The 22,385-nt window shown below is 43.5% G+C and overlaps 5 protein-coding genes across 8 annotated transcripts; 2 read left to right on the top strand and 3 right to left on the bottom strand.

Annotated features, from left to right (window-relative positions):
* Nucleotides 1–1,857: 1,857 nt before the first annotated feature.
* Nucleotides 1,858–6,589, bottom strand: LOC104581251. 4 transcript variants are annotated; one of them, XR_001406659.2, is made up of 5 exons: nt 6,454–6,589; nt 5,381–5,439; nt 2,938–3,886; nt 2,710–2,853; nt 1,858–2,538 (listed from the first exon to the last, which is right to left on the bottom strand). XR_001406659.2 is itself a non-coding variant. In XM_003570348.4 (5 exons), the coding sequence occupies exons 1-5, from the start codon at nt 6,500–6,502 to the stop codon at nt 2,224–2,226; spliced, it is 804 nt and encodes a 267-aa protein (XP_003570396.2). In that variant the 5' UTR covers nt 6,503–6,588; the 3' UTR covers nt 1,858–2,223. The 4 variants fall into 4 exon arrangements, 2 of the variants coding, with proteins under 2 accessions (XP_003570396.2, XP_014755690.1); XR_001406660.2 differs by having other exon boundaries at nt 5,381–5,465; nt 6,454–6,570; XM_003570348.4 differs by having other exon boundaries at nt 2,938–3,174; nt 6,454–6,588.
* Nucleotides 6,590–6,667: 78 nt separating this feature from the next.
* Nucleotides 6,668–8,620, top strand: LOC100831645 (tubulin-folding cofactor A). The gene is made up of 4 exons (XM_003570347.3): nt 6,668–6,761; nt 6,854–7,076; nt 8,140–8,226; nt 8,302–8,620. Exons 2-4 carry the CDS (start codon nt 6,924–6,926, stop codon nt 8,398–8,400), a joined length of 339 nt encoding a protein of 112 aa, XP_003570395.1. The 5' UTR covers nt 6,668–6,761; nt 6,854–6,923; the 3' UTR covers nt 8,401–8,620.
* On the bottom strand, nt 8,561–13,039 carry LOC100830737 (uncharacterized protein sll0005). The gene is made up of 13 exons (XM_003570344.4): nt 12,560–13,039; nt 12,287–12,436; nt 11,976–12,143; nt 11,719–11,862; nt 11,479–11,584; nt 11,196–11,344; nt 10,989–11,114; nt 10,702–10,845; nt 10,453–10,540; nt 9,867–10,240; nt 9,310–9,636; nt 8,954–9,169; nt 8,561–8,861 (listed from the first exon to the last, which is right to left on the bottom strand). Exons 1-13 carry the CDS (start codon nt 12,767–12,769, stop codon nt 8,727–8,729), a joined length of 2,337 nt encoding a protein of 778 aa, XP_003570392.1. The 5' UTR covers nt 12,770–13,039; the 3' UTR covers nt 8,561–8,726.
* Nucleotides 13,040–13,230: 191 nt separating this feature from the next.
* Nucleotides 13,231–19,724, top strand: LOC100831041 (NADH dehydrogenase [ubiquinone] 1 alpha subcomplex subunit 9, mitochondrial). The gene is made up of 14 exons (XM_003570345.4): nt 13,231–13,382; nt 13,483–13,492; nt 15,236–15,455; nt 15,562–15,667; nt 16,837–16,901; nt 17,017–17,102; nt 17,175–17,259; nt 17,332–17,402; nt 18,180–18,311; nt 18,456–18,571; nt 18,709–18,832; nt 18,910–18,978; nt 19,070–19,190; nt 19,279–19,724. Exons 1-14 carry the CDS (start codon nt 13,246–13,248, stop codon nt 19,425–19,427), a joined length of 1,491 nt encoding a protein of 496 aa, XP_003570393.2. The 5' UTR covers nt 13,231–13,245; the 3' UTR covers nt 19,428–19,724.
* Nucleotides 13,312–15,095, bottom strand: LOC100831347. Its single transcript, XM_003570346.3, has 4 exons — nt 14,856–15,095; nt 14,231–14,301; nt 13,963–14,098; nt 13,312–13,554 (listed from the first exon to the last, which is right to left on the bottom strand). The coding sequence occupies exons 1-4, from the start codon at nt 15,019–15,021 to the stop codon at nt 13,463–13,465; spliced, it is 465 nt and encodes a 154-aa protein (XP_003570394.1). The 5' UTR covers nt 15,022–15,095; the 3' UTR covers nt 13,312–13,462.
* Nucleotides 19,725–22,385: the final 2,661 nt, after the last annotated feature.

The following is a 22,385-nucleotide window of genomic DNA, read 5'->3' on the forward strand; positions in this document are numbered from 1 at the left end:
ATGAGTGGTCAGTCACTGAAAACGAAATCTGCCTTGACTTCAAGTATACGAGGTGTATTTTGGACAAGAGCGAGTACACCAGGAGGCTTCAATCCGATAAAGAACGTACTACAACAAAATAAACTGGCCGGCCGGGTCAGGTTAACCTACCTACAAGCAGCAAGCCAAGCTGCATGCATATATACATGTACTTACCTACCTACAAGGCTACAAGCTAGCAGTAGCCCAACAAAATCACCATATCGATCTCGTCTCTCTCCTTTATGATCTGCTAGCTCGATCGATCCAGAATTTGAGATCTCTAACAGAAATAAATGGTCCATGCATCCATACAAATGCTCTCGATCCATTGATCGATCTCAAGTCACCACGCCCCACGTACCTATAGCTAGCAATATATATATATATATATATATATATATATATATATATATATATCTATATATATATATATATGTGTGTATATATATATATGTATATATATATATATGTATATATATATATGTATGTATATATATATATATGTATGTATATATATATGTATGTATATATATATATGTATGTATATATATATATATATGTATATATATATATATATGTATATATATATTGTGTATATATATATATGTGTAGGCGAAGTATCCGATGAAAACCACTTTTACAGTGCAAACTGTGAAAACCCTATATATATATATATGTATATGTATATATATGCATGCATGCATGCATTAGCAACGTAGTAATGTTTACGTACGTATACAATTTGCTGTCCTGGTCCTGCATGCAAGTGGCAACCATGCAAACACATGCATGTATAGTGAGAGACAAAGTGTGTTTCCGAGGAGAATTAACCATGCACGCATCCATCTCTCACCAATAATTCAGATTAATATGGCCGCCCGTGTGCGTGCACATGCTTATGTTGTACATGCACATATATATAATCCTAAAAAAGGGCTTTTTAATTTTTTACTTGTGAGTCAAAAACTATACAAGGGGTCGACATGATCCATGCAACAATTTAGCAGCAAATTGGCATGCGGACGATCGATATACTGTTTTGACGACTGTCGTTAAGCCCACAAGCAAACACATCATGTGGATTGTGGACTGGCTGACTAGTGTTCAGTGGTGGCTGACTAGTGTTCAGTGGTACGTACGTAGAGTATCTGTGCGAGTGCGACTGTAGAGCGTGCGTACGTACGTATTCCCTCCCCCCACACACAGCACATGCCTTGCTTGCTATGTACCCTCTCAGTTTCTAAATTCCTAAATACTTGTCGTGCGGAGGGAGTATATGCAGTGCACAGCACAGGTGGACATATAATTAACGAGAGCGACCTCCTGCTGTTTTTATCACTTCTGTTCGTCTGTTTATGCATATGCATGTAGTAGCGTACAAGCTAGCATCCGCGACGACGTAAACGCAACACACGCCAATCCTACATGTGAATTAATTGATCAACTGCTTAATATCCTTGCTTTGCTCGACTTAGGTTGCCAGAAATTAAGACCATATACCCAGCTGCAGCTGCAAACGGTTTCAAGTTGCAAGTGTGTCCAGTAGTGCATTCCCAGTGCATGCAGACACACTTAAATTGGACACACACACAAGAAACAAAGGCACAACTACATCCATGCAGCTAGCTCATCAGGACCACGGCACTGCTGTACCAAACATTAATTCACGAGTACGTCGACTTGCAAAACAATAGACGCTACACAGTACATAAGTTGCATTTGGTATCTATCCACCAATATATAGCAACACCTTTTGTCCCTGCACATATAAATAAGAAGCACAGGAACACACAGTACAATTCAAGGCTAGCTCTTTGGCATGTGCGTGCCAAACCAGAAAAGAAAACGATAAAAGAGAGTTTAATTGTAACCATTTATGGTTCAAAGGTAGTTGCTAGGGAATTCGTCTAGTGTACATCACCCCTGTCTATGGATAATGGGAACTACTTGCACAAATTTACAAAAAACTTTAGCAGTGGTACTTTGGTAGAAAATAAGGACTTCAGCATCCAGACACACACACACACACAAAGGACAAGATGTCTCTGGGCAGCAGAAAAGCAACATTTCAGGACCGATCAGTTCTTCTTTTGAAGCTACCAGGCTAACAGAGTCATATATAGCTCGACCAGATGCGAAAAGCTCAAAACATGTTATTCGGTCACCGAATCTGCAACTGGCGTTTTTCAGCAAGCAGGCAAGTCATGTAACACTGAACTTCACGGTTGGTGGAACTTTAGGACCCAAGTGTGTCAATGCCATCTCTCTTGCATAAGGGCACCTCGTAGCATCTTCCGACTGGTGCCTCAGCAATTTGACGTGCCGTGGTTCCTTCGCACGCGTCTCCATTTGCAGCATCTCCAGAACAGTTGTCCTCCTCAGCAGAAAGTACAGGAGTTCCATCAGCTCTGATTCCCCACTAAACCCTCTGATTATGATTGTGTAGAGCCTTGCAAGCGTAAAATCCTCAGGCCATGTAATGTTCAGCTCAATAGGTTGCTGAAGCTCGCTGCAACCCTGCATGGATAAGCTCGCAAACTTGAGAATGCATGATACTAGAAAGTAGTAATGCCTATAGGATACCCAGAGGCAGGAGAAGCATACCCACAACTGTGTGGCTGTGATGGAAAAGAAAGCAAGTGTAGTGTGGAAGCATGCAGAATTAGAAATAACAAGCGCACGACTTACATGTAGCCCAAAGTATTCAACTAAAGGAGCTGCTTTAAGGAGATAAGCCAGCGAGCAAATGCTCTCTTTCCAGGATTTCAAGAGAGACAGCACAATTGCCGTCAGACCAGCAAACCTTACTGTGTGCTGCAGCGCACGAGATACCTGGATAGAGCCCAGAAAAGGACATGAGTTCAGATGCACAAGACTTTGATGGTAACGAAACAAGGGGCAGAAGTCTTTGCATACCTGTAAACGTTCGGGAAATTGTAAGACCAGCATTTCCAGCTTAGGAAGCTTAGGAAGTGCACTTATGAAGTCTAAAGGGCATTCATTCTTCTTCACAAAATAAACATAGAGTTGGTGAAGAATTGGTGCATATTCATAGCCAATATTTATCTTGTGGCCCTTGTACACGAACCTCAGAAGTTTGTCAGCATGAATACCAACACTAAGTAAGCTATCGCAGAAATCAAACTCCAAGATCTGCAATCGTGCATGAAATTGTTGCGTGAGTCAATTGATCGCAATCTCGTAGAGTCAAACTATGGAGAGCACAGCAGCTGGACATAATATTTAAAACAACTGCATCAGCCATTGACACACGGCTCAGAGAAAGGAAACGAAGACTTGAAAAGCCACTAAGATTTGCAGGCTCTGTTCCTAAACTGCAATTGGACAGCGTCAACTGAATCAAAGAGCAGCCTCTCCCATCAGAAAAAGGCCACAAAAGGAAGTCATATGGCTCCGCGGATGCAGGAAACTCCCAGCTTCTGCTACAAATCACGCAGCTCGCCTTCTAATGCTTGTCATCAAGGTCAAGGCAGAGCCTTTCTGTAGAGGCTGCTCTTGCAAAGCCAATCCAGCGATCCAGCTCAGAAGCATGGGCTGAGGTTAATGGGAATCTGACAGTGAATTCCTTGATTCTATCACCATAATGATTTTGCAAAAGCCCATTTACTTTGTGAACAAACTTTGTAGCTTCAGTATTCCAAAAATGAGGATTTTCATGGTAATCTGAGAGTTGTGGCTCTTGCATCCCGAAATTATGAGTATCAAGGATGAGATGGTCGATGTTTTTCCAGAGGTGTCTCCATCTGGTGGAAAGACAGCCTGTCATTGCAGCCTTGCTTATAGTCATTAGGGAAAGAACTTTGATTAAAATGTCATCAGGCAGTGTACTGATCCAATCACAGTTCTGCAGCATATTGGATATAAAAAGGAAAGCATGTTAGCATCCTGAGTTCTCAACGTCTTACAATTTATTATATAATTAAAATAGAAGGACAAGAAGCTACCACGTTCGTCCACATAGACAAAAATATATGGTCCATTAAAACTAATATTTAACGGTCAAGATCTTAAGATAAACACGGATAAATTAAAGTGGTTTGGTCAACTACACGCATAAGACTAGCGCATGTGCACGATCGGGACGTCCGCACGATCGGCCGTGCATACGCAGGACTCAAAAGAGTTAGGGGGCACTCTACAGACAAGGTGCTAATCATGACATTAATCCCTAATTTTATATATTTTCTAATTTTCCTGTTTATCCGGCCGGACTGGGACTGCAACTGGTGCACCTAGGTGCATGCAGTGAAACCACACCATTCAGAGAGGCATGCAACATTTCAAGTTTGATTAAAAAAGAAAAACGACTAAAGACAACTCTTGGCCAAAGAATTCATAGAGGAAAAATGAAAAGAAAGACTAGCAAATGTTTCATGCTTAAACATGGTGCTAAAAAATGTGAGATACTTCAAAAGAGCATAAAAAATATTCATGGTGTATTTTGGCTACAGAATTATTTATAGTTTTAAACATGTACCTAATGATTAGCTAATATCTCAATGCTAATACAATAAATACTTGACACATATCAACAATATGTAACACATCTATCCGCACAAATGTGCGGGTCACCTTGCTAGTTTATTTTACCATAGAAAACCAGTGATACCATGGGTGGTAGGCCATGATTACACTTTCCGTTGCGCAAAAATAGCCACATACTCCTTGTTTCCTCATGAATCTATAGGTTCTGACTTACAGAAAAGTTTAAACAAGCATCAAAATAACCCATTTACTAGGTAAACCATTTTTCTTTAATTTAAGCAATAAATGATAAATCATAAAGTTTTGGTACTATGTTCTACACCACCGGAAGCTTCGTAATGTTCTACTAATGCAGAACTGACCCACTAGCCTGGCACCTCAAACTTGGGTATGATTTGGAAATTTGGCACTGCTATCGATTGTCATTAACTTTCCCGTTAAAAGGTAACAATATTAGAGATTTTTCTTTTCTTTTTTGCGAGGAAAGAGATTTTTTCTTTTGTAGAAGATAAATATCTACTAAACCAGTCTGCTTGAGCCGAAATAACTCTGGTTTGCTTAAACCCCACTCACATTCTCCCATGATCTAATTCTTCGGAGACGTAAACTTCTAGAACTATTCTGGCATTCAACTTAGAAGCAAACTGCATTGTTAGACTAACGATATAAGGTTAACCATTGTATTCAAGAATCATGATATGCAAAATGGTATATAGAAATAATTTTGAAACAACTATGCATGTCTTGTTACTTTTTTATGTATATACAAAAGTTACTACACTAGGCGAGAAGGAAACTCAACATATAGGAATGCACTTGTTCAATAAATATACAATGTTGAGGAAACACACACCTGGACGGGTTGCTCAGCATCGTGCCTACGCATCCTCTTGTTTGTCGGGAGACAATCATCTAGAGAAAAGGAAAATAATCCTGAGCTACAGATGAAAATAAACTCAATATGTCACAGAACAACTAAATAGAATGGCAATATATCTTAGATTAAATGATGCATTCTTTTTAACTACAGTTATATATATCAAATGCAGGACAATCCCCTTCAAAAAATTTAAATCTCCCCTTCAATCAAATGCAGGACAATTAAGAAATCGAGTAATTAGTTGCCAAAATGTAAGTTTCTGCTTTGTTGCGAACTCCTAAATGTGATCAACTGACCGTTAGAAGATAACCATATCTTGAGAGTTAGGACCACCATAAATGTTTAGTTGGGTCCCTGTATTGTTCCATGCATATATTTTCGAACAACGAAAAAGCTAGAGTGCATCCTTCTGTAAAAATCTGGAATACATTGCAACACTATCGTTTTCTAATTAGGCATTGTCCCGTTTGGCTAACTTTTGGAAGTGTAAATGGAAACCAATCCACCAACAGCTTGTATTCCTGCCTCTAGCAAGCACTAAACTGGTAGGAATGCCAATATAACGTTCCAAAATGAACACGGGAGACAGGAATTTCCACCCATTCGAAGACTACCATGACTAGTAAGCACAATCCGAGGCGCTACCCATTTGCTTGAGAAAGAAAGAAAAATTGAACCCATGTCATCGAAATTACGCTAGAGATTTTAAATGATGTACATGGTAACTCAACTCATCAGGACTCAGGAGCAAGACAAAAGGCATTCCGATGATGCATTTCGATCATCTCTACCCCCTTTAAGAATTGGGGAACAGCCATCCACTATGGGCCGCATATACTAATGATCATGCGCAACATGGTTCGAACCGAATGTGGCTTCGATTTCGCAAAGGGAATCCCACAAGGACAGGACCTCCTCCCCATGATCCCCTCCGTCTCCGACCAAACCCTAAACCTCTCCCTCCCGTTTTGCTGCGGACCAACGGAGAGTAGCGGCAGAGATCGATGCATTACAGCAGATAGAGGGAATAGAGTTGAGAAGTTCACCTTCGGCGGCCGGTGCCGGAGCCCGCGCCGCCGGCGACGTGGAGCCCATGCCCGTCGTAGCAGGCTGTCTCTGGCAGGCACTAGAGTGGCAGCAGTAGAGGACGAGGTTGCTTCTAATGGGCCGGGCCAAGCAGCGTACTTTCTATTCTTCCACTAGACCGGCCCAGTCCTCAGCTTATTGGGCCGGCCCACATCTTCCCCACCTCATCTTTCTTTCAGTCGCCGACCACCGCTCTGAGAAAAAGAAAAAAAACTGTCGCCGACCACAAGCCGCCGCGAGGTCTCGACGGAGAAGAAGTCCTGCTAAGGTAGGTCACCATTTACGGCCTGGCAGTCACCTCCGATCTCACGTAGCCAAGAGCGCAGTCACGATCCGTTCAGTGATTTCGTTTTCTTCTAGGATCTCTCTTCATTCGCCCGCCGCCGCATCCATCTGCGTCAGCATCTGCTGCCGATTCTTGCGTTTCGGGATGGCGACTGTGAGGAGCCTCAAGATCAAGACGTCGACGTGCAGGAGGGTCGTGAAGGAGCTGCGGTCGTACGAGGAGGAGGTGGGGAAGGAGGCGGCCAAGACCGCCGCCATGAAGAACAGAGGCGCCGATCCCTATGACCTCAAGCAGCAGGTGAGAAAATCTTCCACTGGCAAGACCTGTTCTCTTGATGATGCACAGCAAGGTGAAAAATCTCAAGGTGTTTATGTTTTTATTCTGCTAGGATCATGTGTTCTGTGATTATTGTGAGTGTTTGTGAAGTGTATCATTGACTTCTCTTTATAGAATTTGGTTAGTTTTATGGATGCTGTTTTTTTGTTCCGTGGGGGAAATGGACTAACTTAAGCGCCGATCTTTACAGAATTTGGTTCAGTTAGAACAAATTATAATCGATATGGTTGTGGAGTTAAGTATTTAGCCATAGAAGTATCTGACCCCCTGTGAAGATGTGACGATGGAGGATTCATTGCGCGGAGTAACATTTGACAAATGTTTTGTCATTAGTTTTGCAGTGCAGTGGTCAGTGTGTCCTCTATGGTTTCAACCCATTTTATTAATAACTTCAAGCACTGGAGCGTTGCTCTTTGTTTTAGTGGTTAAAAGTTAGCTGTACTTCTAGTCCATCCTAGGTTTTCTGGGAATTAACATGAAGGCGTTGCATCGTAGTTTTCCTCATCATTCATGGCATATGAAATGGTGATGGTTTATTGTAATTCTGTCCGTGGCCAGTCCATGTGATGACTTCATCATCATCTTCATGTAAGGCAGTCGTTTTTTTCCTTAGCAAAGAAAAAGAAAATCTCCCACTGAAAACTAGTTTGCATTTCTCAGGTGCCTGCCATTTATCAGGGTGTAGAATTCTGAATGGACATAGTAATATGCAGAACTGTGAGTTAAATGTCTTTAGAGTAGATATGTTCATTCATTGTCACATTTTCAGAGCTTAACCTATACTCACGTTCTTTAGGAGTAGTTCTTAATTAAGAATATATTACAATTCGTGTATGTTTGAAGAGTTTTAAAATGGGTGTTCTGTAATCGAGATTGCAAAATATTTAGATATGTCCATGTCCAAGATCCTTTATTCCCTTTTTAGATGAGCAAGTACTTATTGTTGGGAGCATTGCAGTTCTTTCAAGTTGTAGCTCGGTATCAGGCCATTTGCACTGCATTTTAATGGCATTCACTTTTTCAGGAGAATGTCTTAGCCGAGTCAAGGATGATGGTCCCAGACTGTCATAAGCGACCCGAAGCTGCTCTGGCAGACCTGAAAGCAACTCTGGTACAGCTCAGAAAATTTCAAGCTAGATTTGAAAATGTTTGTGATCTTGTCTTGACCTGCTTCAAACTGTTGCAGGCTGAATTGAAGGAGTCGGGTGAACAAGGTGCAGAGATAGGAGAGGCCGAGAGCACAATCACAGAAGTCGAAACTGTATTCAAGCCAACTGAAGAATAACTCAAAACCCTTGTTTGGTTTAATGCCCTGTATTGTTCATACATCAGAAACTCATTCCATGAGATGTTTCATGAGCGGATGAGGCCCGGCTTGTAAGATGCTGCCTGAACTGTGTTTGCTATATCTATGTGTTTCTTGCCACGTGCAAGACAACCCAAGAAAGTCAGAATTGCTGGTTAAACATTTGTTAATCTGCATATATATAAGTATAAATTCTATACATCATATTGCTGTACAGCATTCTATCATCGTGCATGTGTGTGTTGTTTGGATAAGAAAAAAAGAGGAGAAATAACTATGTAATTTCCTGTCAAAAAAATACCACTTCACAAAAATGCTTCCCGGATCACCCGCGCAAACACCCGTGATGACAAGCGACTCAAGACATCCGGTAGGATTTTCGACGAGATGCTCGGCAACACAGGTAGAAGTTCTTGTACCAAAGACACAACATTTACGTCCTGTCATCACAAAAGGATGTGTATCTATATCAGTATCATTTCAATTTGTATCTTGCTGGGCAAAAAAAAAACGTTTGAGCGGTTTAGCATACCCCGTTCATTGTTGGATTTGCTGTCCCAGCCGTTAGGAACTTGACGACCTTCTCAACATTGTTCAAGATGACCCTGTCTTCCTCCGTGATTGTAGGAAGCAATGCTCTGGACCTGACAGGAACCATGCCAAAAACTGGGGTGGCATTTCTGAGTCCAAAAGATGCAGCAATTTGTAGTAATTGCTCCCTCGAAACTGCGTCGATGGCCTTGACAATCTACACCGTACAAAACAAGAGGATCAATACACAAGAAATTGAATTTTCTGAAGGTATATTTTGCTGCATTTGGTAAATCACTGCACGAGTACACGGCTACTCCTTAGATCATTGTCAGGTTTTGCGACATGAGAGCTCACCTCATCAAGAATGAACTCCCGGAAGAAGTCACCCCTCTCAGAGAGTAGAAAACCAAGAGCAGCCCGGGCTTTGACTGGGCTCTCAGGTTGAGACATGGCCATCGGAAATGCAGGAACTAAGCTGGTGCTAGGTTGGAATCCTATATCACCCAACTCAGCCATGTTACCCTTCATGTCCTCTCCACCACCACTCTTTGCTGCACTGATGAAATTCTCGAAAGCTTGCATAACATCAATGAACCTTTCTGCGTCGAAGACACCAGTTTTTCCATATATTGTGTAACGTAAAGCACTCCTTAGTCGAGGTGACTCATCCGTCAGTAGCCTCTGTTATAGTCAACGACAGCCATGAATCGATAAATCAGAAACTCAAGTCAAACCTCTAATCACAATAGATGAATGGAAGATATTTCTTTCCATGAAAATCAAAGAAGGAATATTTCAATACCTGCATATCTGAGTCTTTTTCATAGATATATTACTAAAAATAAGGTCCTTCCCAAGCACATAAATTTGTGGGGATGGGATGCAGATGAATCAAAGGTTGAGATGCTGACCTGTGCAATATATGGGTATGCTTCATCGACGATGGCAAATTCAGGGTCTCCCACCAAAGCTATACCTTCTAATACTCCAATAGCTCTAATGATCAAAGCAAAATAAGGAGGTATCCTGAATGGGTAATCAAATGTTATCTGTGCTAGATCTGCTGCCAGCTCTTGAAAGTTAATATTCTTCGCGCCACCTCCTTCAAGTGCTTGATCAAAAACTTTAGCCAGTACAGGCAAGATTGGATCCAAGTTAACTCCCTCAGGGATGAAACCAAGCTTCACAAAGTCCTTCACGATTGCATCATAATCACGATGAATAAGGTGAGCTATTGCTTCAATCATTCCATACTTTTGGTCATCTGTCAACTTTGTTACAAGCCCTGCAAAAAAAAGGCCCAATGTATCATTTCTATGAGTACTTAGTAATGCAGGGTGACAAAAACTGTGTGGGTACAATCCATTGTAGTAAGTCAGATCAGATTCTCAAGTCAATTGCATGACTGTCCCGCAGAATGGATAAATGCATATAACATTTGTTTGCCGCATCATGAGAAACAAAGCAAGATTGTGGAGCTGTGTATTATTGACTTACCAAAATCAAGAATAGCCAGCTTTCCATCTGGTGTTCTAATCATATTTCCAGGATGAGGGTCAGCATGGAAGAATCCAGTGTCAAGCAACTGCAAATGACAATATACATCACATGATCAAATTTTTGTTTGAAAAAATGGCTTCAATGAAGAACATTCCTTCCCATGAGCAAGTGTGTGAGTCCACATGTTTAGTCAGGCAATTTAGAATAATATGAGGAAATGTGCAGCAAACGATAGAAAAAACTAACCTGTTTTAGATAGCATATGACTCCTACATTGACCAATGATCCAACGTCATCCTCAGTACTTTGTGACAGCTTCTCTCCATCTACCCATCCTGTGGTAAGAACTTTCCTAGATGTGTATTTCGGGTACGTCTTTGGTACAACAACCTGAAACATTTGTTGAATAAATTAACAAATGACCAGTTTGACAGTGAAGCTAGCATGTACATACAGTTATCATTCAATAAAACCACATCATTGCAGTGAGTACCTATCTACCAGGGAAATAGATATAGACAACAAAGTGTTACCTGGGGAAGATCTTCTCTCATCATTTCAGCAAAGCGGACACCATTTTCCCCTTCATTTACATAATCAAGTTCTTCAAAAAACCGGGCAGCCCACTCATCTACTAGGCCAACGACGTCAAGGGAAACCTGGCAGTATCCAGCAATTTCAGTGTGAGTTAATGAAGACAGTCTCCCAATTATTCTTACCAAGAAGAGGGAAATATATACCTGTGGAAATCTCTTGAGGACTAACCCCAAATTTCTAATGATAAATAGATCTATGGTGACAGTCTCAAGAACAAATGGTCTCTGCACTTTCACAGCCACCAGATCTCCTGTTTCTTTCAGGCGGCCCTTGTATACCTGTCCCAGAGATGCTGCGGCACTATATGTCAGCGTAGTCTAAGAACAGTGATTATTATTGATGCAATACGATTTTATTTGACAATAGGTCAGCCTGAACTGGTCAGTGCAGCAAGCGAATAATACCAAAGTTATTTGGTATAATTACCTGCAGCGATTGGGGAGGGAGACAATTCTGAGTATATTTCTTGCCATGGCTGACCAAGCTCTTCTTCCAGAAGAGCCATAGCAATATCATCTGGAAACGAAGGAACCTAGACATACCAGTACATAATCCAGTCAGCAAGTAATCTTGAGGTATTCTGGGACTTCTTTCAATTTGTGCATGCTTTGGGTGGTGGCAAGATGGAGAACAAAGTGATGAAACAATACATAGCCCAGTGTTTACCTTGTCACATAGTTTCTGCAACTCAGTCATCGCTGCAGGCGACAGAATATCTGGCCGGATGCTCAGCGCCTGCCCGAGCTTAATGTAAGCAGGGCCCAAAGACGTTACGATCTCCCTCAGCTCAATGGCACGCGCCACTTCGTTCTATAGATCATCGGACCACCCCCAAAATTGAGAAGATCCATGTGGTCAGCAGATGGATTTTTACACGATTCGAAGAAAATAGCAGCATGGCTGTTGCATGTATTGGTCACTACCTCCTTGATTTTGTCACTGATGAGGTCTGATATGATACCGGAGATGAAACCACCAGCCACAGACAAGAGCTGCACTGCTCGTGTGGCGACAGCCCCTGGTCGTTTGCCCCAGTACGCCGATATGATCTCAGGGTTATACACAAGAGGCAGGCCCTCAGTGTTAGTAACCTAAAGAATGACACAAAAAAGAAGCAGCAGAATTCAGATAACAGCCTACTGCAAGCCGTTTCTAGAGCTTGGATCGAGCTACCCCGCGTGCAGCGGGTCAGTGTGGTGTAACTGAATCGAAGTGAAGTGATTGGGGGGGAGACCTCGACGAGGCGCATGGTGACGTCGGCGTCGGCGAACTGGTCGTCGCGGAGGTTCTGTCCGCGGAGGCCGCGCATGAGGGAGGCGAGCTGCTCGTCCTCCTCCATCTGCTTGCGCACCCGCTTGATCTCCTTGGACACATCCCCGAACCTCTGTATTCAATCGTTCGTCCACAGCAGCCATGACCAATAACGGAAAGCAAAACGCAGTGTCAGCGCGCAGATCATTATCGCCGCAGAAGACACAAGGCAGGCAACAGGGTGCCCGAGGCTTACGGTGGATGGTAAGCCATTGGGGCCGTTCCGGGGCTTGGGGCGCGAGGACGAGGAAGGCCTGGGCTCGGTGGCGACGGCGAGGACGCGGCGGAGGCGGCGGTTCCTGCGGCGTGGGAGCGGGGAAGCGAGCCCCGCTACGCGACGGCCGAACCCCCCGCAGTGGAGGAGATGCGGGGCTGCCGACGCCGATGCCGCCGTGGCGGCCTCCATCCAGAAGATCCCACCCACGGTAAGCCGGCGCAGGTGGACTGGAACTGGACGACGGAGACTCCGAGAGAGGAAGGAGTGATACTACTGTAAACTCGAGTGGTGGATGTAAAATTCGCAAGCCTGCCTGCGTGGAGGAAGGGGAGGAAGAGGAAGAAGGGGCGCCAATTTGCTCCTCCTCCGCTCGCTGGCTGGCTCTCTTTGTGCTTTTGCGGGGGAGGGAGGAAGGAGAGGAGTGGGTGGGCGCGCGCGCGTCCACGCGAGCAGGCGGCGCTTGTGGCCTGTGGCCACGGCGAATGCATGGACGGCGCAAAGACAGGACTCGTGGCTCCAGGAACGGCAGTCCACTGTCCACCACCCACTGACCAACCCCACCCGGGTGCAAGGGCGAGGCGACAGTTCAGTTCAGTTCAGTCTGCACTGCATTCCAACATTCAGATACCCAGCCCCAAGCACACAGCAAATGGGCTTTCTTTTCCATGACAGCTATGTCAGACAAGCTGCTAAGGGACCGATTAACCATTAAAAACTCACTTTATAGCATGTTACAGCAACTTTGTTTTGCAGGGCCTGCAACCACCAAACTTCATTTCATCCCCAGACAACAAAGTTGCGGGTGATTTTACAGACAAAGAGAAGAATGCCCCCTCACGTCCCCCCCTCCCTTGTGTTCTGGAACGCTCACTTGATACACTTTCACTGTGTTCTTGCTCCAGGCATTATCCCGTCCTTCTCGATCGCTCGCTGCCTCGCCCGCTCCATCTTCCGCTTACGCCATTCCTCCAGAGCTGGACATAAGAGATCATCAGGTACTACAAGCGAGATGTACACAAGCATTCGGCTGATCTAACAAATCTGGAAAACAGTCTATGGCTTAAGGATGGCACGGCGGCTCAAGAAGAACATACTGCCAATTGATATGCCACAACAAAATATGACTTCCCATAGAGAATGATGTAATTATATTAAAGGCACGCCTAATTTGAATAACTTGTGTGTGTGTTTTTTGTCTGTCTTTGCAGCCATCGGTGGACTTCCAGCTTAAAATCTGCTATGCAACTGGTCTTCTATTCCATGGAGCATAATGCTCTGCTGCATCTAGGTTCATGGAATATAGGTTATAGAGATATTCCTGCCGAATGTACAGCATGCCCCTAAATATGCAGAAGGAAAGAGACTGAGATGGATTGAATAACCTTTCGGGCTGCTGCCATCATTCCCTTGCCGTAAATCTTTCAGCCTTTTTGATAAGTCAACAGCAGCCGTCTGCTTGGCATCTTCTTGTGTCGACATGCCATGCTCGCCATAAGCTTCTTGCTCAATTTCCTTCACCTATGTAACAACCAATGATCATCGTCAATAGAAGATCTTTTTTTGTGCTGGTTTAGGGACACCAATTCATATTATTATTACTTATGTCTTCATATCAGGAGAAATGAAGGAACAATGTGCACATTGACTTACTCTCTTAATCAAATCCACAGGCTCCATGGCACGACGCAACTCTTCAGACTCCCATATATAACGAAGCTGAGCTGCCAAAGTGGAACGGATGGTCTTTCCACTCAATTGAGTTATGCAAAAATAGTGAAGTGCCTTGAAACTATATACCTAATTTCTCCAAAGGAACTCATCATCCATGGTATGAGTCTAGCATTTGCAGTGAAAGATAAATGATACACCAGCTAAGTAAAGTAGCTAAGCCCCATCAAAAAGGACCTTGAGTGTGGTTAAGGTGCTGCCTGTATGATGCCCAAAACATACAAGCTACATTTATACTGTGATGGAGGGGAGAACATGTCCTGCACTTGGAGCAGGGAAATAGAATGGTCGCGTCTTCTCAGTGTTCGGGTTTGCAGCGAACAGACCCACATTTCCTGTTGGGTGGTGTTAATACAATCTTATCGCATTCTGCATTTATTTGGATTAAAGGAGAAGCCTCGCAATCTGGCAAGATTTATTGCCCCTGGTGACCGGTGAATCGTGCTAAATTTGGTACCTAATCGGACAAATTTCTCGACCCTAATGGTCCAACGACACACCAGATCTTCCGGCGATAAAAACCCAGCTGAGGATTACTGATCCGTACCTGAATCGAACCGGTGCCCGCCGGCGAGGCGCGGCCAGGACGAGAAGTGATTGCGGAGGAGGAGGGCTACCGCGAGGACGTTGATGGCGCACACGGCAACGGTGGCGTTCCTGTAAGACAGCCTCGAGACCGCCGCCCCCGTCCTCCAAGTCGTCTGGGCGTCCATGCCGTCCACGGCGACGGCGCAGTGCTCGCCGGAGAAGAAGACACGAGAAAAAGGAGGAAGAAGAGGAGAAAGCGGACGAGAGGCCACCCCACCAACCGGAGCACATTTAGAATGGGACGGCATTTCAAAATGGGCCGCAGCCCAGTAATAAATCTGACTCTGCGGGGCCCAACCGGCCTAGTGGATTGCACCTAACTGGGCCAGCTACACCTAGATTCCATCGCCCCAAGGCCTACAGTCTCTCCCCACAACCGCACCCGCTCGGCCTCCTCTTCTCCTCCTCCGACTCCGACCACCATCACCACCAACGACGGCGACGATGCAGGCGGCGGCGTGGCGGCGCCAGCTTCTCGGCCAGAACCAACTCTCCCCCGCCTCCTCGGCAGCCATCGCCGCCTTCAGATCCGCCTCACAGCCCGCGCTCGCCCCCCAAGGTACGCACGCGCGCACGCTCCCCCAGGGACCTCCCGAAACCACCCGTTAGCCTCGCCGCGCGTGACCTGGCGGGTAGATCTTACCGGTGGCTGGGTTCTGGTGCAGGGTTCGGCGGAGTGGATGGCGCGAGGTACATGTCCGCGAGGACGCCGGCGGTCAAGGGGGCGGGGCATCTCGTCCGCAAGGGCACCGGAGGGAGGTCGTCCGTGAGGTGAACGCTTAATCATTTCATTCTGGATTCTGATTGATAAGACTCGGGTATTTCGGTGTTGCTGGTGGGTGTTTCACGCTGCTGTAGGTTTAGCCTTCCCGGTGATTCCATTTATGTGTGTTAGATTGTGTTGATGCTGTAATCCCGTATTTCGTACTTCCATTGTAGCGAGATGGTGCCGAATGCAGCAGTGCCATGATTGCCCTGGTGCTTAGATCTTCAGATCATGTAGTTCATATATCGCCCCTGCAACGTTTGTGTCAAATTGAGTTATCTGAGTGAGTACAATAGCTACTGGGCATATTGTGCAACTTACATGGGATTGGTAGTGACATCTAAGATATTTTAGCGGCTCATAGATTGCTCATGCGCTGGTTTTAGTATTGACCCCAATTAACTTTAACCTCCAATCTCACTATAAGTCTGTAACTCATGGTGTGATCTGAAAATCTGTGAAGCGTGGTTTTAGCTAAGTTGAGCTGAATTGGTGTTTTGGTAATGGGTGTCTGCTGATCTGTTCCAGCAAGCATAGGCAATTTCACTGGTTTTTATTAATTATTAAGTGTGCCAAATCTTAAAAGTGTTGCTTACGGATCTTTTTTATTTGTTTGGGGATTTGCTGTATGACTTTTCAGTTAATGAAGATTTGTGCTTTACATCGTAGAATGTGTCATCTGGATTGTTCAGGACGGTGGTTATATGTGTTATTTGTTTCAGTCTGTAAGCATAGCTTGGTCATGGAGTCTGGGACAGTCAAGCACTTAAGAACATGTAGATATATTACTGTACACTATTTAATTGGTAAAGTAATTACTATTATGTTTATTTGTATGTATAATGTATTAACATCACAGGGCTTGATGTTGAACAACATATTAACCTTAGCAAATTTGTGATCAAACTATTATTTTTTCTTCTTCCATACTATGGTACTATTCATTTCCTTGTCCTGGTATGTGGTAAACATGTGAAATTAGCAGCCAGAGGTTGTAGTGTGTGGTGTGCGATGAGCTGAGCTGTTGTTTTGTGATCCAGCACAGTCATTGCATCTTTGGATACAATTATCTCTTCAGTCAAACAAAAGTCTTCTACATAATTGTTATAGTTCCCTTATCCTGTCAGCGTTGCTTGGGTTTAACACGAGAAACCGTTTTGGCTTTTCTTGACAGTGGAATCGTAGCTACGGTCTTTGGAGCTACTGGATTTCTTGGACGCTATGTCGTCCAACAACTCGGTGAGATCATAAGACTATTATGCTATGTTGAATGAATTATCACTTAAAGAGCAATTAAGGGGAGAGAGAGAGAGAGAGGAATAGGAGGATTGCTCAATATTTTATTTTTATTCAGCAAAGATGGGATCTCAGGTGCTTGTCCCATTCAGAGGTTGCGAGGATTCTCACCGCCATCTAAAGTTAATGGGTGACTTGGGTCAGGTAAAAGAACTAACGGGTAATGATAGTCATTAACCAATTTCCTCCTCTCATTTATTTTCCATCTTTTGTCAGATTGTTCCAATGAAATACAATCCAAGAGATGTGGATTCGATTAAAACTGCTGTCGCCAAGTCAAATGTAGTCATTAACCTCATAGGTATGTCTTACATGAGTCATGTTACATTCATATTCAAATCTCAGACTAATTATGTACACTCAATTTCAACAGGACGGGAGTATGAAACAAGAAATTATGGGTTTGAAGAAGTAAACCATCACATGGCTGAACAACTTGCAATGGTATCTCTTTTGTGCACACCCATCTTTCTTCGTGCTGCATGTTTCATATCCAACTATGTAGACTATTGCTACAAGGGCCGTTGAGAATCAGGATTCGATGCCACCGAACCATTGGAACCAGTTTGAGTTTCTGTCCTCCATATTCTGACCCACTTATGCTCAACCTGGGACCACATAAGCATCGACAGGAAACAGTTCTGCTGGTTTCGCTGAATATGAGTGCTAAAGCTTGGCAGGATCGATCCTAGCTGTTAATTTACAACCTATACCTGTTAGTGGGCCTTGGCTAGGTCCCATCCAGCATGATCCAGAGCAGAAGATATTTTAGAGCCTGCTCTGGCATGGGTAACTCCGTAACTGGTATGTCTAGGTCTAGCTGTCCTTTTTGTCACTATTACGCCTATCAGTTGTTGCAAACGTTTATAATGTCAAACTTAGAGATCGAGATGTAGAGTCTATTGCTTTACTTCTTGCATAGTGCCCTTTCATTGTAAAGAAATATATATTATCTGTTCCCACCGAGCTCTTATTCTATTAGTTCAGCATCACATTGGCTGCTTTCAATGTGGATCTTACTTCTCTTTGTGCGCAAGAACTATTTCTTGCGAACATACATATTCCATTTGAAGCACACTTACAGTTCATGCTGCATGGAGAACGGAATTCTATTTTCTTTAACATACTGCTTTTTTCTACAACATGCGAGTATAAGTCACAATATTGCTTTTTCCAGTGAGCTGCTGGAACAACTAACAAGATGTTCTGGAATTTTCACAGATATCTAAGGAGCATGGGGGTATCGTAAGGTTTATCCAGGTTTCTTCCCTAGGAGCATCATCCTCTTCACCATCTAGAATGCTTAGGGCAAAGGCTGCTGGAGAGGAATCTGTCTTGAAAGAATTTCCTGAAGTAATTATCTTTTCTCAACTTCAATTGCTACAATTGGCAATGATAAACATTTGTTTCTGTAACACCTACCAAAGTTAGCAGTAAATATTTCTCATCTCTGTAGGCAATGACTGTAACCATGATTTTGTGTTTATTCACTAACAGGCTACTATTATGAGACCTGCAACCTTGATTGGCACAGAAGATAGGATTTTGAACAGATGGGCGATGTATGCCAAAAATTGGGGTTTCCTCCCACTTATGGGTGGTGGATCTACAAAGTAATTTAGTTTGCCTGTTACTTATCTCTTAATGCCTTGACATGAAAAAATTGAGTCTAAAGCATGAAATGATCTGCTCCTTTACATCTTAAATACTTTCACGAGCAGCTGAATTACTTGAATTCAACATTGTGCAGGATTCAACCTGTTTATGTTGTGGATGTTGCTGCTGCTATCGTCAACTCCCTCAAGGATGATGGCACCAGCATGGGAAAAACTTATGAGCTTGGTGGACCAGACATTTACACTGTTCACGACCTGGTAGTTAGCATACACAGCTGCTATGCAACAATATTGAACTTGTATAAGAAAATATGACAATTTTTTTTATGTTACAGGCTGAGTTGATGTTTGAAACAATACGCGAATGGCCAAGATACGTCAATGTTCCTTTTCCTATTGCAAGGGTACGGATATAAATACCAGCATGCTTAGGTTAAAACAACCTGGGATCAATTGGCCTACATATTGACCACTCTTATGCTTGTTATTTTGCAGGCTATTGCTTCTCCAAGGGAAATGCTGCTAAACAAAGTGCCTTTTCCTTTGCCAACACCCTCCATTTTCAATCTTGATCAGATCAATGCACTCTCCGTAGACAACCTAGTATCTGAAAATGGTAAGCATACTACCCAGAAGTAAATACATTGGTCTCATTTTCTTTGCTCGACACATAGGCTCACATTGTTTCCTGAAACTCATTGCAGCTCTCACTTTTGCGGACCTGGAAATCAGGCCTCACAAGTTGAAGGGATACCCGGTGGAGTTCCTTGTCTGTTACCGGAAGGGCGGGCCATCTTTTGGTTCTACCGTCAGCGAGAAGATGGGGAGTTCAGACGTTGCCCCCCGTTTCTGAAGACGCTGTAGAATTAATCATTTAGTTGAAGATAAATTGTTGTGTTTGTTTCCTTGTCATCTGGAGTTGCTGCCAGACGCCTCACCCTGGGCAGGACCAGATGTGATGCAAACATTGGGGCCCTGCTCTTGTTTCAATTGTATCAATAAGAAAAGGCACGGATGTTTTGTGAATTTTTTGAGTTGGAAATGCAATTAAAGCGAATCATTGCAACCGTGGCTGACACAATCACAGAGAATTCAGAGTCTGACTCTTGTTGCTTCTATGCACATTAGAGCTGTTTCAACTTTTGGAAAAGGTTTTGTCTGGTGTTGAATGATTATATAGTACTGCTTGTGTATCGCCTTGAGCTAATAAACGTGCCGGCTTCCCTTTTTATCCACTTCGTGGGTGTGTGACTGATTGGTGGATGTTTTGACTGCAAAGCTGCTCCATCAGGCATCATCAGGTTCACCCAAATCGGTGGCTTATATTGATATGCATCATCACCATGCATGCGAGAGGAAAACCCGGGCTTGGTAGCTCTTCGAAATCCCTTCTTTTTACAGGACATTTGGTCAAGAGCATTTTCTTTGCATCAAAGAAAGAAAGAAAAAAAAAATCTTGCATTGATCATTGCATCGTGCAATCTACTACAGTACTACTCTTAATTTAAATTTCCACACTTTTCCATCCCGTTCTTGTTAAGTGGATAACAGTACTAGTTCAGGCAATCCTACTGTTGTTGCTGTGCCGCTTCGTGTTGGATGGATGGTGGTGCTCTTCCACCCACATGGCCGAAAATCCTCCCAAATAATTGGGCACGGACAGGACAGGACAGCAACACGCACCTGCCTGACTGCATCGAGCTGGACAACAATCTATGGGTGCACGGTCTACGGCAAACACACGGACACGACAAACGGATCGTGGGTTCTGGCCAATAAACCTAGCAAGTAGCAACACCTCTCGTTCGTCCATTCCAAGTTTATAAAACCGGATTCACGGCGACGCTTTTGCAGTATCGCTGGTGCACAATCTGGATCGAGTTATCCGTCTATGCTGGGAGTGGAATGAGAACTCGGATCCCGGGCAAGCAACCGTGGCGCTAGCTGTTGCTGAATCCGATGGCTGATGGCGACGGCTAATTTGCCCTTTTCCGTAGCCGCTGATCACGCCACGGACGTACGATCGAGTGGGACGAGATCCACGCACCGACCGAATTAGCGCTTGGAATTTTCTGCCGATGTTGATGCATCAGCGTACGACGACAAGGACGACGCCAATCAAATCAAATCAATCATGAAGGATAGGTTTCATTTCAGGCTTTTCAGCTAGTAGTAGCATTATTCGTAATCGCTGCTTCTCCCTCTCCTGTTACAGCCCAAGCACTAACCTGCAATATGTTGTTTCGACGAAAGACAGAGGGGTTGATTGATTAGCTGGTGGAATATGTATCAAATTCAAAACTCGGTTGGCAGATTATATAGATGTGCTCGTCCTTCTCCCTGGAAATGCTGAGCACGATCGATCATATCAATCAATCCTGGCTAGAATAGTCAGATTTTATCCGACTATTTTATAATAAGATAACCAGGATGTCATTCTTGATAATTAGCATTTGCAGTTGCAGGGCAACAATCTGCCGTCATCGTCATAATTAAGTGTGTGATCAGTCTGGCTGGTTATATATACCTATCTCGCTTCCTAGCTATTTCATCCATCTCAGTTCGATTTTCAAAGCCAATTAAGCAATTCTCCGTTTAGCAACGACCTTCCAATCCCTAATACAGTACGTACAAAAAGTTCATCAACACGTGCAGCCGCAGCATGACGCCCTAATCTTTTTGGACTGCCGAGCATGCTCGTGTGGCACATACGGAGTAGATTTTATTTTCTTTCGCTCGCGGATCTTGCAGAGAAGAGACAGCACATTGATGGGAGGATTTGACTCTTTTATCTCGCCCCTGCTGCTGGAATCCCAAAGCGTTTACCTGCATCTGATTCTGATGCTCTCTCTTGTAGTACTCCCTGCCGCTTTTTAAAACAAGTGCCTTTTTAGTTTCTAACTTTCTAGTACTACGGCCACTGGTGATAGTACTAGTTCAGCACCTAGCAGTAGAGAAGCTTAATATTATTAATTAGTAATTCTGCATGGGGAGCAACTATACTTAAAGGAGCTTCTTTAGGTGCTAATGCACTGCTTGCTTTTGAGATCACCTTCCAGTTTACTTGCATTTCTGGCTTCCTACCAAACTTCAATTGCAAAAAAGAATAATTAATTAATCTCATTGCCTTCATGGATGGAAAAGTACAAAGCGAATACATTGCTGTTTTAGTCATGGATCTAACTAAGCATTTGGAGCTGTGCCCGTGGTGATCATTGATTAAAAAACTTTTGCCTGTCCACTGATGCATTTCAAACAATGACTCGTTTTTTGTTTGCTTCATGAGAACATTTTGTTTACTTTATCCATTGCAGATCTTTGGAATGAAAGCAATTGATGATGACGTACCCTTTTATGGATCAATGCAAGGGGGCTTAACTAATTAATCACCTAAACTACTAACACATGTAGTACTAGTTCTAATTTTGTGTTTTGTAGTTAATCAATAGTTTGGTCCGTCCTCGATCGATCCATAAAGAGCTATGCCCGTGCGTGCGTACGCCCTGAAGCTAGCTTAATGAGCGGGCATACAGATCGATACTAGCAGTCCAGTTAAGCGTTGTTAGAAGAGTATTCAAGGTTTGTAGAGTATTATCCACTCTGAATTTAGAAACATTAAAAATTACAAGGGATACTTTTAAGATATCCTCACAAAAACATCTTATTTTTTTATCAATTAAATGACATTTCACCGTACTAGTGTTTTGTGATGGAAGGGATTTGAGAGCTTAAGGGTTTTTTTCTTCTCGAGAAAAAAAACATATATCAAACGTACACATCACTACACATGTACACTCACACAAGTGCACGC

Source organism: Brachypodium distachyon, chromosome 3 (genome assembly GCF_000005505.3).
Source record: "Brachypodium distachyon strain Bd21 chromosome 3, Brachypodium_distachyon_v3.0, whole genome shotgun sequence".
Lineage (NCBI taxonomy): Eukaryota > Viridiplantae > Streptophyta > Magnoliopsida > Poales > Poaceae > Brachypodium > Brachypodium distachyon.